The sequence below is a fragment of the Motacilla alba genome, chromosome 7 (assembly GCF_015832195.1).
Source record: "Motacilla alba alba isolate MOTALB_02 chromosome 7, Motacilla_alba_V1.0_pri, whole genome shotgun sequence".
NCBI lineage: Eukaryota > Metazoa > Chordata > Aves > Passeriformes > Motacillidae > Motacilla > Motacilla alba.
Window position 1 is genome coordinate 24,264,188 of NC_052022.1, and position 14,593 is coordinate 24,278,780.

General features: G+C 37.0%; 1 protein-coding gene across 6 annotated transcripts in view; it reads right to left on the minus strand.

Moving 5' to 3' along the window:
- Positions 1-14,593, minus strand: part of PDE1A (phosphodiesterase 1A) — a 148,416-nt gene that overhangs the window by 98,927 nt on the left and 34,896 nt on the right. The window contains exon 1 of one of the 6 annotated variants that reach the window (XM_038141802.1): positions 8,015-8,845. The exons of the other annotated variants lie outside the window; for them this stretch is intronic. Within the exon in view, the coding sequence (XP_037997730.1) occupies positions 8,015-8,067 (53 nt within the window). The 5' untranslated portion in view covers positions 8,068-8,845. Of the gene's footprint in view, positions 1-8,014; positions 8,846-14,593 lie in introns of those variants that run through there. 6 annotated transcript variants of the gene reach the window in all.

The window sequence follows — 14,593 nt, forward strand, 5'->3', positions numbered from 1 at the left end:
AATGATGGGCCATTATTTCAGTTTTATGCACAATAATAAAAACATGATAGGAAAGTGCAAACAAATTCTGCTTAAAATGATGAAATCTTGGAGCCTAAAGTTATAGGAAAAGGAAGGAGAAAGCAAGGAGCAGAAGAAACAGAGTGAGAATGGGAATTAAATCAGAAAAGCTAAGGCATAAAATGAATGAAACTAACATGGATTTGCATAGGCAAAACCTGATGAAATTCACCATGACTTAACTGAGGAATTAGCTGAGTGTTGCTCTGTCATTAGCTAGAACTTCACAAACTAATAGGGAGAGTGTATTAGAGGGCTGAGGAAAGGGCCTTTACCTCCCTATCTTTGGGGAGGTAAAGTACATGGGAAACATATCTATCTCTTTACCTGTAATTCACTGAAAGAAAAAAACCTCAGAGCTAATAAATCCATTTATAAGAGCATACATGTTTAAAACATAATAAAATAAAGCCAAAATTAATTTGCCCAAAGTGAATCACGTCAAAATGCTTTTATTTTCTTCTTTGCTATACTAACTGGCCTAATGTGTAAGGAGGAAGTGCTTATGTAATATATTGATTTCAATAAAGTCTTTCCTGCTGTCCTAATGAGATACTCTCATGAAGAAAGAAAAGAAATACAACTTGATGAAATTACCTAAGATAAGGATATGTCTCTGGTTGAATAAATAATTAACAATGGTTTACTGCCTAAGAATAAGCTGGGTATCATAAGACCCAGCTCAGATCCACTGCATATTCTCTTAAATAAAGAAATAAAGCTCAGTGGTCAGAGATTATGGAAGCTACCAGAATGGATAAAGTTGCAAGTATACAGGAGGTTAGATAAATATTTCATCTAGAGTAATGTTCTTCATCACACAACAAAACTTTTAATATAGACAATTAAAAAAATGTTTTAGAAAGAAGATGGAGGCAATGGATGAGGCAGCAACAATGCAGAAAACAATGTGGAGAGCATATTGAGAATGATAACATGAGTAAGATAATAACAAAAATGAAAGTCTTAGCGAGGTGATCTAAGAAAGAGCTGTGTATACAATAGCACATACCATTTTTTCCAATATATATGCCCTAAATAATTTGTTTGCCCAACCACTCAGGGTGAAGAACCTTTTTCTAATATCCAGCCTAAACCTTCTAATGTCCAATCCAACACAACTACAGGCCATTCTCTCAGGTCTTGTCATGGTCACCACAGAGCAGAGATCAGTGTGTGCCCCTCCTCTTCTCCTCACAAGGAAGTTGTCGCTGCAGTGAGGTCTCCCCTCAGACTCCTCCAGGCTGAACAGACCAAGTGACCTCAGTCACTGCTCATACACCTTCTGCTCTGGACCCTTCCCCATCCTCATGGCCCTCCTTTGGACACTAACAGCTTTATACCTATTTTATATTGTGGGTCCCAAAACTGCCCCCAGCACTGGAGGTGAGGCTGCCGCAGAGCAGAGCAGAGCTGGACAATCCCCTCCCTTGCCTGGCTGGAGATGCTGTCCCTGATGTCTCCCAGGGCACACTTGCCCCTCCTGGCTGCCAGGGCACTGCTGGCTCGTGCTCACCATCGATCAGGACCCCCAGGTCCCTTTCCATGGTGCTGCTCTCCAGCCTCTCACTTGGCAGTCTGTCCCTACAGCCAGGGCTGCCCTGTCCCCGGTGAAAAGTACTGAAGAATTGGATTCGTTTTCTCAAGCAAAGAGATGACTGAAAGCAGAGAGGTACACAAGGAAAAAGTTCTCATTAAGAAGTTGGTGAGAAACCACTCCTTCCTACACTGAGGAAGCAAACATTTCAAACTGGGCATGTTTTTCAGCCTATCTCACTGTAGTGCACAGACAGCGAGAGAATACGCAGAGAAGCTGAGTCAGGAGGTAGAAGCAGCCACTAGCAGAACAGAGTTCAGCCAGGGCCAAGACATAGACTTCAACATTCCTAAGGAAACCTTTATGTAGTCTGGTTTTACATCAAGTAATAGAATCATTAAAGCTGTTTTTCACATTCCAGGAGGATGGAATGCAAAAAGGGAGACCTGGCAACACAACAGTAAATTTTAATTTAGGCCCTGAAGGGACAATCATTCTGGCTAGATCAGTCATGTTGAAAATAGTTTAAAATCTCTATACATTTTTATGGGAACTTGGTAATTTATTTCTGCTCAGAACAACATTGAAATACTGTTAATTATTTGGAAACAACACCCCAATTATTGAAGTAAAATATTAATTTAATTTTAATGAAGCACATTATAGCACTGAAATCCTTTCTCCAGCATTAAGGAGTCCAATAATTTGGTTCACAGCAACGTTTTAAAAATTCCTTGTAATTGTCCATTATCAATAGAAAAGGTTACTGGAATACCTTCGTTTTAAACCAATGCATTTTACCTGTTTTACATGAAACAAAAGTTCCAGTCTTTGTCTGTGCAAAGCAACAAGAAAACACATCTAGTTTACAAATGAGATGTTAACAGGACCTGTTGTAGTCGTGAAAGGTAAATTTTCTAAAGTTAGGGGATTCATAATTTAAGAAAGATGAGCTCAGCAGAAACTGTTTCTCAGTTGGTGCCGCCAGGAAATCAAACTAATTTTCTCCAGAAGTACAGACATTTACACATAAATCCCATAACAATCACCATGACATAGCAAGAGGAGCATTCTTTAAGGTCTGACATTGCCTGCAATCTTTTGAGCTGCAGCAAGCAGAATGGCAGTACTTGAGAACAGAATCATAGAAGAAAATAATCATTTAGGTTAGAAAAGATCTTTAAGATCATTGAGTCTAATTGTAAACATAACACTGCCAAGTCCCACTACACCAAGTCCCGAGTGCCGCAATTTCAGATTCAGCCTTAATTTCTGTGTTGGGCAATGTTTCAGATACAAGATGAAGATCTGGATGAAAGCCATCTATCACCATTTCTGGTGATCAGGAAATTGCTTTACCTAATTTTTGCAAGCTGAACAAAACCCACAACCCCACCAGAATCCACTTAGTGAATGGATTTTCCAGATCCCTTAAAGCACCTTGAAAACCAGACATTTTTGACAACAAGAAATATTAAAGCTCACTCATGCCAATTGAAAAATGACTCAGTAACTGATCTTGTAATCCCTCTTGAATTCATCATTAACTCTAGAAAAGTTTGCTTAAGAATATTACAAAACAGCACATCAGGAGTGTCCCAAACAGACCATCAGGCCAACATTAAATATTCAATATATTTCAACAGTGTCACTCTCTGTAGTCTACCTACAGATAACATGGAGTAATTACCACAATTTATGTTTTAGTGTATTAAGGGATGAGTAAGAATTTAAAACTGAAAATTACCAAATGCTCATTATTTTCTTTGTCAGCTCACCACCTGCTTTTCTTAACATTTCCACATTACTCATTATATTCTGTTACTCATTCTGTTCTTCCTTTAATTTTCCTTTAATTTCATTTTTCTCTTTTCCTTTATTCTCACCTTTTTTTTTTTTGCTTCAGATTATTTCTAGAAAGTTTCTCATCATTCTCCCTTTCTCAATTCCAAAAACTCCTACCCAGCTTCTCAGTGTTACTCTGCCACTAAAGCCACTGATTTTCGTATTGACATATTCACCACAGTCATCATTAAGTTCAATTCTCATGCTGACATGCTATATTTAAAATTCTGACTTTCATCTGCAGGTCTGGGAGTGTCTGCAAGGTCCACCTAGAGTGAAAGGTCAAGAAAACAGCACTTCAAGGCTGCTAAAAATAAAGGGAGAAAATATACTTTTTTTATAAACTTCTAAGCAGCTAAAGTCTACAACTTTCTATGCTGCCCACAGGTACTTGTTTACTAAGTTGCTTCTTCATCTGTTATTCTGATTTGGTACCTTTCCACAGACACAAATCGAAAAGGTGCCAACAGCAGCTATGCCCATGCAAAACACAATTTTTATTATTATTTACTCTATTTATAATTAAAACTCAAAAGTTATTGATATGGATTGTTCTTACTCCACAAATCACAGCAGCATAAACATTTTCTGGAAATCAGGTGTCTGTAAACAATATTCTGTACAGTATATAATAACCTATGTGCTCTATGGTGGTGAAGAAATAGTGCCGGAATAGCTTCTGCCAATTGATTACAGTAGACAACAGCATTTAGTATTTAAAACCAACCTTAGTGTAAAATAAAATAATTAATCAGCTACATATATTTTGAGGGACTAGAGACCAAAGGACTGGACTGGGGCATTTCGTGGTGAAGGAGAATCCAAAGTTCCAGAGAGATCCAGTCTAGTTAATTGCAGTTAATACAACATTCTTAAACGTAAATGAGTGAAGGTCCTGGAACGGCAGCAACAGTGCCAGGAGCTCTTCTCACAAGCAGACACCAGAGAGAAGGTGACACCAGAGTTCCCAGAGGAGCAGGAAAACTGATGGGTTTCACCTTATTCTCTCTCTGGCTTTCAGCACCGTCAGCTCCTATTTTCCTGTTCCTCTTGCTCAAAGGGAAAACCCTTGATCCAATATTGCATGAAACCACAGAAAATGTGCAGAACAAAAGAGAAAATGTGCGGAACAAAATTTTGAAGCCAACGCGTTAATACATCTTAAACACACTACGAGACTTAAATCAAAGACATTACACAGCAAGGACAAATTCTTTGTTATTATCCAGCTGTCTTTGATCTGGAAATCTCAAAGCCCATGGGTTTCTTGAACTATTTCCAGGCTTTTTGAGGACCCTACCAAGGCAAAGACACCCAAAGAACAACCTATCTTGTGACACTCTGATCCTTTTTCTTCCATTTACAGACAAGACCAGGAAGGCCAGTCATACAACCCAACCCACTCCCTAAAAACTGAAACAGAGTGCAGAAAAATGTTAGCTTCAGTTTAAGTTTTGATTAATGACCGTGTAGATTCATATTTTAACAGAATTCATAGAAATTTGAGCACTAGCACACTATTATGTCATCTAATCTATGCAGTTGACAGAGAAGAATTTGTTCATAAAGTATATTTCATATGGCTTTATTCAGTTCAATTCTAATTGAAGAAGCCATGAGGCTCCCATTGCTTTCTTTGAGAAAGCTGATTTGTTTACTATTTGAATTAATTTCACCGTATCCAGTCACAGCAAATATGCTCAAGATGCTGTTGTTAATAAAAACATGGAATGTCCTCAGAAATTTATGTTAGCATTAAAATAGCCAGTGAATATCCAAGCTACACGTTCTGTTGAAATATGTCTTTGTATGTAGCAGATTCTTCCTTTGACATTAATGAATGCAGGAATCTGTAAGTATTTGGCAATCTTTTCTGATGCAATTAAAAAATTTTATCCTAATTGATGTGCTTTAGTACTTTAGTAATCAATCAATGTGATTCATAAGCTTGACTTTTTTTTTACACAGTTATATTTCTGAATTAATTTAGTTATTTCCAAGCACTACTGGGTAGCAAGTACCAAACATTACACTCAGTTCCCGCTATTATTTTATTTTTATTTCTTCATGAATTCAGAACTTCCAAAAAATTTGTAAATAAGTCAGAAATATCTTCTTGTCATTGAGTTTTGCATCTTGACACATAATACCCATCTCACTCTTATGTAGAGTATTGGCAATATTTAAAGGATAATTTTGAATAAATATTTAATTTTTACATTACTGGAAAACAACACTGTAAATGCAACTGTAAATGCAACTTTGCTAAGTAGGAAGATACTTATAGGTACTTACTGAGTTCTAACTTAATTCCCAAGAAAGATGTATTTTTAAAGAGTAACTATAATTAGTGTTGGCTGTCATCAAAACATTGGTAAATATAAATACATATCAAACTTTGGATTTTTTCTCTTCTTTTCAAGGAAAAATATTGTAGAGACTGCTGATTCAGTTACCTTAATGTAAGATTTGTACCCAGTAAAACCATTTTGCTTATATGGACAAAAAATCACAGGATTCAAAGGACTGAGATTAAATCTTCACAATGCTTGCATGAGAACACTTTTTCACTAGAGAAATATTTTCCAAAGTCATAAGGAAAAAAACATGCATTAAAAAACCAGCTCTTTAATACAGGATTGCATCTGTATTTACTGTACACGATACAATCTTTATGACATACGGAGATTGTTTTTCTGTTCGAGCCACCTAAAATATTATGCTGGTCTCGACCTTGGAAACATTTCTTAAGCATTTACTGTAGTATTACAGGGATCATTTGCCAGAAGAGTCACTGCAGAGCCATGGACTCTTTGGGGGCTTTCCATATTAGGGGTTTTCTCACTCTGGATTAAGCATGCCAACAGTATTTAGTTGCCGTTCTGTATTTAGAACTGATTTGATGGAATGGATTTTGGTAAGAAATGCCGAAACTTCTTGTATTTCATTGACTTAAGTTCACTCCCACAAGAAAATTTAGGGAAACATCCATTAAGAAAGCTGTTGCAAACTATCCAGTACTACACCAGCTACAGCAGATTTCTATAGCACATTACCAAATATCAGGAAACATGCATTTATTCACCCACAATTCTAATGGCCCCAAAAGACTGTGAAGAACGTGCATTTCAAATTTTTTTTCTTAATTACAGCTTATAGGATAATTATCTCAGATCCTTGGAAATAGTAACTGATATTCAAAAAATTATATTCCATTAAACTATTACCTTAAATAAAAATATATCACTTGAGGAAAATTTAAAATGTCTCTTAATTTTCAGTCAAAAGCTTTCTGTGAAAGAACTTTTTAGCTCCCTTTTATTGAAGTGCAAAATGCTTAATTTAATTTATGATATAAATTGCACAGCAGATACACACAGAAGATTAAAATTTAAGGTAAACAGTTATGCCATTTCACTTCCATAGTAACCTTTTAGTGTCCAGATTCTCCCTCTGCCCTGCAACTGCAATAGTACTGAAAGATTTCTCCACATCTAAGGTTAGTAGGACATAATCCTGGCATGACTACCTGTCTGAATTTACTCTGGAGCTGCAATGCCAACTGTTACTGCACTTCCATCATATATGACATCAGTAGTTGTGATCCAATAAATAAAAATCCTGTATTTACTCTGGGACCCTGTATAATCTTATATTTATTTGTCATATCAACACTGTGGTTGCAATATCCTACTGATGTCACCCAGTAAGAGTTGGGTTTTTGTTAAAGTTATCACCAGCCATAAACAGAAGAGTGAACTATTGAAGATTTGTTTAATCTTCCAACCTTATTCCTAGCAGTTTGAGAAATATTATTTCCAACTCAAGGTCATTTGTCCTGACTTGATTAAAAAAAAAAAAAAAAGGAGTCCCCTGTGGTAGAAAGCACAAGTAAACTAGATCTAACCCTGTAAAGCAACTCTAGAATTTACTTTAAAATATGAAATAATCAGAAAGATGTTTCAGAGATCAAATTAATATATAGAAGATGCTTTGAAGAATCGCCTCTCTAAAATTCCAATTTCTTACTCTTTAGACTTGAACCATTACTATCAGAAGTGTCTTGCAGATCATTTAGACTTTAAGCACTTGTCTGCACATCCCAGCAAGCAGGCTACTTTACTCTGAAAGGTGTATAATTTCAAGTAATAAAACTCTGCCATCCAGACAAAACCAGCAAAACCAGCCAAGAAGCATGTTCCACTTTTAAAGTTTAATAATTCCAGAATACACTGAAGGGCTTTGGAGCTGTAGGAAAACAGAATACACAAAAAAGTTTTCAAAAGATGCTCTGCCTCTCTTTCATAATAAAGACAATCCCACACAAAACTTTAGAGAATGCAGAGGACAGAGAGGAGAAGAAAAATAACTTTTATAAAGTCTCAGTTTAAGTGGAAAAAAATTAAATTCTGAGAACCAAAATCATGCAATATGTTACTAGGCTATGCAATATTAAACCCTTTATCTTCAACAACTTTTTGTGCACTTGCATACGAACTTTAAGTTAACAAATAGGACTAGAGAGTAAAGTTCATAACATTTTCAGTTCAAAGTAATAATAGTATCACTTACCTAAAGATTGGTCTTTGGAGATGCTTTTTCTTGATTGTAACACAATCATCCATTTAAAGTGGGGGGAAAGACTTCTTCCAGCAAATAACTCCAAAAAAACCCAGGGAGTAATCGGGAAATTTGTTCTTAGCTACTGTGCTGCAGAGAGCACACAGAATGGTATTTTGGTGCTGGGGGCAGCCTCCCTCCCTCTTTCTGACAGTGGAGCAGAAAAGGGCCATAGAGGCCACATAAGCCAGGCACAGCCGTGCGCTACCAAACCGGGCAGGCTGAGCACAACTGGAGTCAAGTTGATCGAAGCGCAGAACTGCACTGGATTCCTTTCAACTGTGAAAGAAAAGGGGGGGAGTTCTGCCAAGTGCTACCCAGGTAAAAATTTGTTAGATTATCCCAGCCATGAGAGCACTTCTTACACATACTGGTCAAAGTCTTAAATGCAGAGTCACTCTCTCTCTCTCTCTCTCTCTAAAACACACTGTTCCGAGGCTCAACTTTTTTTTCTTCAAAATAAAAGTTGTGCAGCTGTTTCAGCGTTCCCATGCGAGTACCTTCAGAAAATTTGCTCTGGTTAAAAAAAACTGTATACAAATTAATGAAGACGGATGGATCTGGTCTGTAAGGCTGGCTCTACTTCAAGAGATTGTAATTATTTTACAATCTGGCTTTTATTCACTCTGGATGATGTGTGGATATAACTATGCAAATTAAAGCACTGCTCATAATTTTTAGCATACATAACCTAATGACCTAGAATTGGCTGAAGCAGAATATGGTGTTTGCAGCTGGTAGGACCACAACTACATGAACCAAACCAAAGCCACATCAGTGAGGAAAACAAAATGACCAAGTTCAGATAGTGTCAGTAGCAAACTGTTACTGTTTGCAAGATAAGATTTCAACATAGATCCAAACTGAAAATCTTGCTCTGACATCACGCTGACATAAATCAGGAAGAATTCAACCGCAGCGAGCACAGGCTGTAAACAAAGCCATAAAGCAGGAGTGGCTGACCGTGGTTCTCAGTGAACTGAAGTCATGAGGGCTTCAGGTGAGACACAATCATCCACACGCGTCAGAGGGCTCATAACAAACCTGTGCTGGCACAGGTCTTGATGGGAAACATGGAACCCAGCCAGAGGAGCAGCAAACTAGCAGCAAGGCAGCAGCAGGTGTGCAGCTGCACACCCTGAACCCTGTGCCCCCTTCCTGCCGAGGCAGGGATGGTCCTGCCACAGGCTCTGCCCTGCATCCAGCACTGGAGCTCCCTGCTCGATTCCTGCAAAGCGCTCAGTGTGCACGAGGTGCGGCTCCTGACTCGGGGCAAGTAGGATCAGGATGGTTGGGATTCTTCAGCAATTGCATTAGTGGTTGGGCAGAGAGGAGAAGAGGGGCAGATTTACACAGTTAAGTGCATAACACTGGCAATATCAAAGTTTGAGGCAAGATAAGGAAGTAAGATGTGTCTCAGGCTGTATATGACTATGAAAGGTCACATTACGTTATGCAGAAACTATTATTCAATTAACAACATTTTCATGAAATAACTCTATATAGCAGAAAGATAACACATATTCTATTAATATGTATTTTCACGAAGGAAAACCTAGGATTTAGGTGGGTTTTATTGAAAAAAGTAAAGTCTCTTCCTAGAGGTAAAATATGCTGCTTTTACAACAGAGTGATGGTGTCAAGTTTGGTTAGCTTGAAAGGACCCAGTGAGTGATTCCTACACCATATAAAACTATTTTCTTGACACAGCCATGGAGCAAGTATTTAAACAAAAAACTATCAGACTGTCATCAGCAGTTATTTTGTGTAGCTCAGTTTCATCTCACCCACTATTTCTATTCCTCTGAGAAGTAGAGAGAAATACATCTTCACCAGGAAAACAATTACCTGTGCCAGACTGCAAGATCTTGAAGGATATGTGGATCTTTATTCAACAATATGCAGCGTTCAGAGTGTTGTCATATTTTTAAAGACCTTCATCCAGTCATCACCTCATTCATTCTTGTCTGCCAGGATTTACTATTTCCTTCATATAGTTTTCTTGCTCTGGGCTTCAAAATTTCAAAATAATTTGCTACTTTTTGAAGTGTGCTCACTCACTGATAATACCACAAAACTAAAAATCACAAAGAAATCTCCCTTTTCTGTTTCACATTATGTGCACATACTGCTATACTTCTGTTATTTAGAGGGATTTTCTGTAGCTCAGGGTAAAAATCCAGAAAGTTACAAGAAAGAAAAAAAAACCTCCAAATTCTCAATGAAAGCTGTGCCAAATATGTTTCCACTGAACTCCCAAACCTTTTATCTAACAGTTTTATTGGTTCTGAAAGTAGCAAACATCTTAAAAGTAACTTTTTCTGGGCCAACTTCTGTGTACATTGTTGGTCCTGGGACTTTCATTCAAGAGTGGTTTGAAAAAAAGTACTATTAATAGGAAATGCTAGCATAACTTTTCTTTAATGGCATTAGTTTTCATCTTGCAAAGAGCCATTTTTGACCATTTTTTTCATTCAACACAGCAACTACCCATTGACTTGTTTATAATATTCAGAAATCATTTCTACATGTTAAATAAATATTCACACAAGCCCTTTGACAGAGGGCAATTCAGAAACATGTGGAAGATTAACTAGACTCAGGCCTGAAGCCTGAGTCTCTCTGGAAAAATAACATGTATAAATTTCACCACTCTATGCAGATAGCAGAATTGGAGCATATTGGAGTAATACTACTCCAATTTGGAGGCTATAAGTACTCCAAACTATAGGCTATGCTGGGCCTGATACACAGAATGCACTGAAGAGGTGCACTTTAACCATAATGAGGGAATGTAATTCTAATGAGCTTTTCCTTGAAAGCATTATTCTAATTTTAAAAAGTCCTCTTTAGACAAGCTTCATCATATTTCTTCAAGTTAATCTTTTAAGGATTCATTAGAATGGTAAAAATCTATTTAAATGATGCTCTAGAGATATCTTATTTAATTTTCCAACACTGGAAAACATTGAAGTTAAACATCAAGTAGAAAACATCTAAATTATTTTTTCTCAATTTATTTTCCAATTACTGCTGTTATTGTTTGTCCATCACAACCAATGACCACTGCTCTACGTGATACAAGTTATTGTATTTCATGTCCCATGCATATTCTAATGTGAACAAAGACTTTTCGGACCAAAACCTAGTAATGCTTTACCACTCACAGAACTTGAGCTTTCCAAACTTCAATATCTATAGCAATATTTAAGTAATCTGATATTTAATACTATGTCTCAAGGCAAAAGGCTACATGTGACGTAGAACTCAAAACATTATATTCTGCTTGTTCTAATGCCACATATTTTTTATTGATCTGTCGCTCTTTGCCAGAAGTCTGGAAATGCAATTATTTCTCCTACTTTGATTTCAAAGCTGCGGGCAATTAAGATGGTAAAATTAAGAACCAGTAATCTGTATGTGTCAGGCACTTGATGCTTTCTACTTTATAGCTAAAATACCTTCTGGCCATGAAGATATGTGTAAACGTTGCTGGTTGGGGTTAAGACCTCTTCTACTTCTGTAGAAAGACGCATAGTTGGGAGAATCAACAGAAAGGGGAAACAAAGAAATTATGAAGGTGTGATCAACCACATATGTGAAAAAGAAATTACCTTTATAAAAATGCTGGAATATCAGTGAGAAAAGTAACTGGCAAACTGTTCGGTAAGAGTAATAATTCTGTCAAAGTAGAAAGATAATTTATCTAAGCTGCTTGCTGTCTCAAGGCCAGCACTATTCAATATTTTCTTCAATGGCTTGGATGGAGAAAGGAGATATTATTCCAAAATTATATTAAGCCAGTAATATTTTCTGAATGTCCTTGGCAAACTGCAGAAATGTTCAGAAAAAAAAAAAAAGAAGATATAAAAAATGCCAAGCTCTACATACACATGGGAATAATCTGCAGGACAAGGAGCCATTGGCTCAGCAGCATTTCTTTGGAAAATGCATGGGAAGCAGCAGTGAATGACACACTGAACAATCACAGTCTCAGGCAAAAACAAGCATGATTCTGGGAGATATAAAAAGGAGTGTTGTCCAGAAAAGCAACCTGCCACTGTCTGTGTTCCTAAAGCTCACCTGAAGCATTGTTTCCTGCTTTGAGGGAACGCAGTTCCGCAGACACATCTGGGACTAAACCTTGACAAAACAGAAATTTAGAAAATATCTCACGAGTAAAAACAGAAGGTCACACAATGTAGCCTAAGGAAAAGCAAACCTAATTTAAAATACTCCAGAACATAAATATAGCTGTGTAATTTATGAAAACAGACTATTTTCCCTACCCCTGTGGTCAAGAAATAACAAAATAGCTCATGGGGTTGTAAGTTGTGGTAATAAAGATTCAGTGGTGAAAAAAATACTTTTTAAAGGAAAGTAATAAGAACATTAATTGCTAAGGGGATCTGTTCTTGGAAACATGAGTAGCTTTCTAAGCATGGATTTTTAAAAGGCTATATAAGCATGTGTCAGAAATTATTAGCCTCTACTTGGATGAGAATATAGATTAAATAATCTCTAAATACATCATCCAACCTCACAGTTCTAAAATTCATTGGTAACCAACTGCTATTATCAGCTTCTAACTGAGCCTGTTAATTAGTTTTGGATTTTAGTGTGCATGAAACCATTTATCATTTAGCTGTAGCACTTGGGCTTTTCAATCTTTCATTTGTTTGCCGCTTAATCCAAATTTTGAACTTTGGTCCTTAATTCTGGCAACAAAGAGTGACACTTAAAGCTTTAATCCATTAAACACCATTTCTGCTTTGCTTCCCTAAGTAAGGGGGCAGATGTTTTCACATATTGTTCACAAGCAACAAGAGAACAGTGGAGAGCTAAAATTTGTGCATCCATTTTCTGCACTAATGAAGTTTTTAAAAAAGAAAGCATATTTCAACATGTTTCTATTCTTACAGGTTTGAAACATAAAAATCTAGAGCAAAACTTATGAAAAGAATGCTATCTTACTTTTCAGTGCAATACCTTGCACCAGTTTACTGGTTAGGAAAATTGTAATGTAATTAAATGACTAAGTAAAGCATGAAGAGAAAACTTTTTATAGTAAAAAGGCAATATATCTCATTCAACCAATCCCTTACAAGATTTTTATTCAAGTATTTCTAAGCTTGTTGGAATAAATTCATTCAATAAAGGCTGTGTATAGACTAAAGATTCAAACGTGGTGCATAAGAAACCAGAGGGCATTATGTGAAATCTATCTATACCATGTTAAATCTATCTATACCAGCAGTGTCAGTTCAGCAGGGTCTTCCAAGGCTCTTTACAAGACAGAATAGCTCCCAGAATCTTCCCTTCCGTTACAATGAGAGGGATAAGCCCCTCACAGCATGCCTTTTACCAGCGTGCCTTTTACCAGCTTCCAATCTCCATGGAGGGTCTCCAAATCTGTCTATAGCAAGCAAATAAAATTGTCCAGGTCTGATGTCCCCAGAGAACAGGTTAATTGCTAAAGGAGATGCTGTGATTGCCTGCCATGCAAAAGGTAATTTTATCACAAGCATGTCATGCTTGATACTACCTACTAGAACTGTGTTTGTGCAATGGTTTAAGAGCTGAATTGTAGTCACCCCCATTCTTCATATTCCTTGGCACAATTCATCCTGCTAAGGATCAGGCTGAGTGGTTTTTCACCCAACTGTTATACCAGGTTTGCATTATTCTTACTGCACCCTGAGCAGTGTAGGACAGTCTCAATTGGCTTCCTCATGTTGACATCAGCAAAACCCACTCTAAAACTTCATCTAATCACTGCTCCAAGCTTGAGAAACCAGATAGAACTAAAGAAAATTGTGACTAATTCAGAATGCAGGCAGAAGAGTTTGCAAATGTTTCAGGATCTATTGTAGTATGAGTGCTAAAGCTCTGTAAAAGGAGTTGTCTAGGCCTTTAAGTTCTGCTTTCCCTTTTTACCTTTCCTAAGTAAAATTAATTGTAAATGAAATTCTAAATAAAATAGTCTTATTCTCTCTTACTTTCCCTGTTTACATGCACACACAAACTGAGCAGAGACTTACGTCAATGCCGTCATGCAGGAGATTAATTTCCCTGCTAAGACTTTCCTGCTCAGACTGGAGCACAGGAACTTGGCTTAAGAAGCTTCCCAGTGCTTCACTTGTGCTTTTATATTTTACTGCATCGTAAAAGTCCTAGTAAAACTCAAGCAAATAAGTAGAAATAACAAAAAAAAAAAAAAAAAAAAACCAAACAAAACCACAAATACCAATGCCGTATGGGAGCATTAATTGTCCTAATTAATAAAACTCTTCTGAAGAATGTGACCAGTATCACAGCTCTATTTTATTGGATTCTACCTACTAGGACTTTTTACTCTGCATCTCCAGTTTAGGGAAAGAGGGGGATGAGAAGGAAAGCAAGGGAGGGGAAATGAGAAGAAAGAAATTCCTTTGGGATATATGATGCTAAACTAGCACTGAGATACACAAGTCAAAACATGGCATTCTTTGGTTTTGAGCCAGTGCAATATTATTATTGGCCACAGTTGAT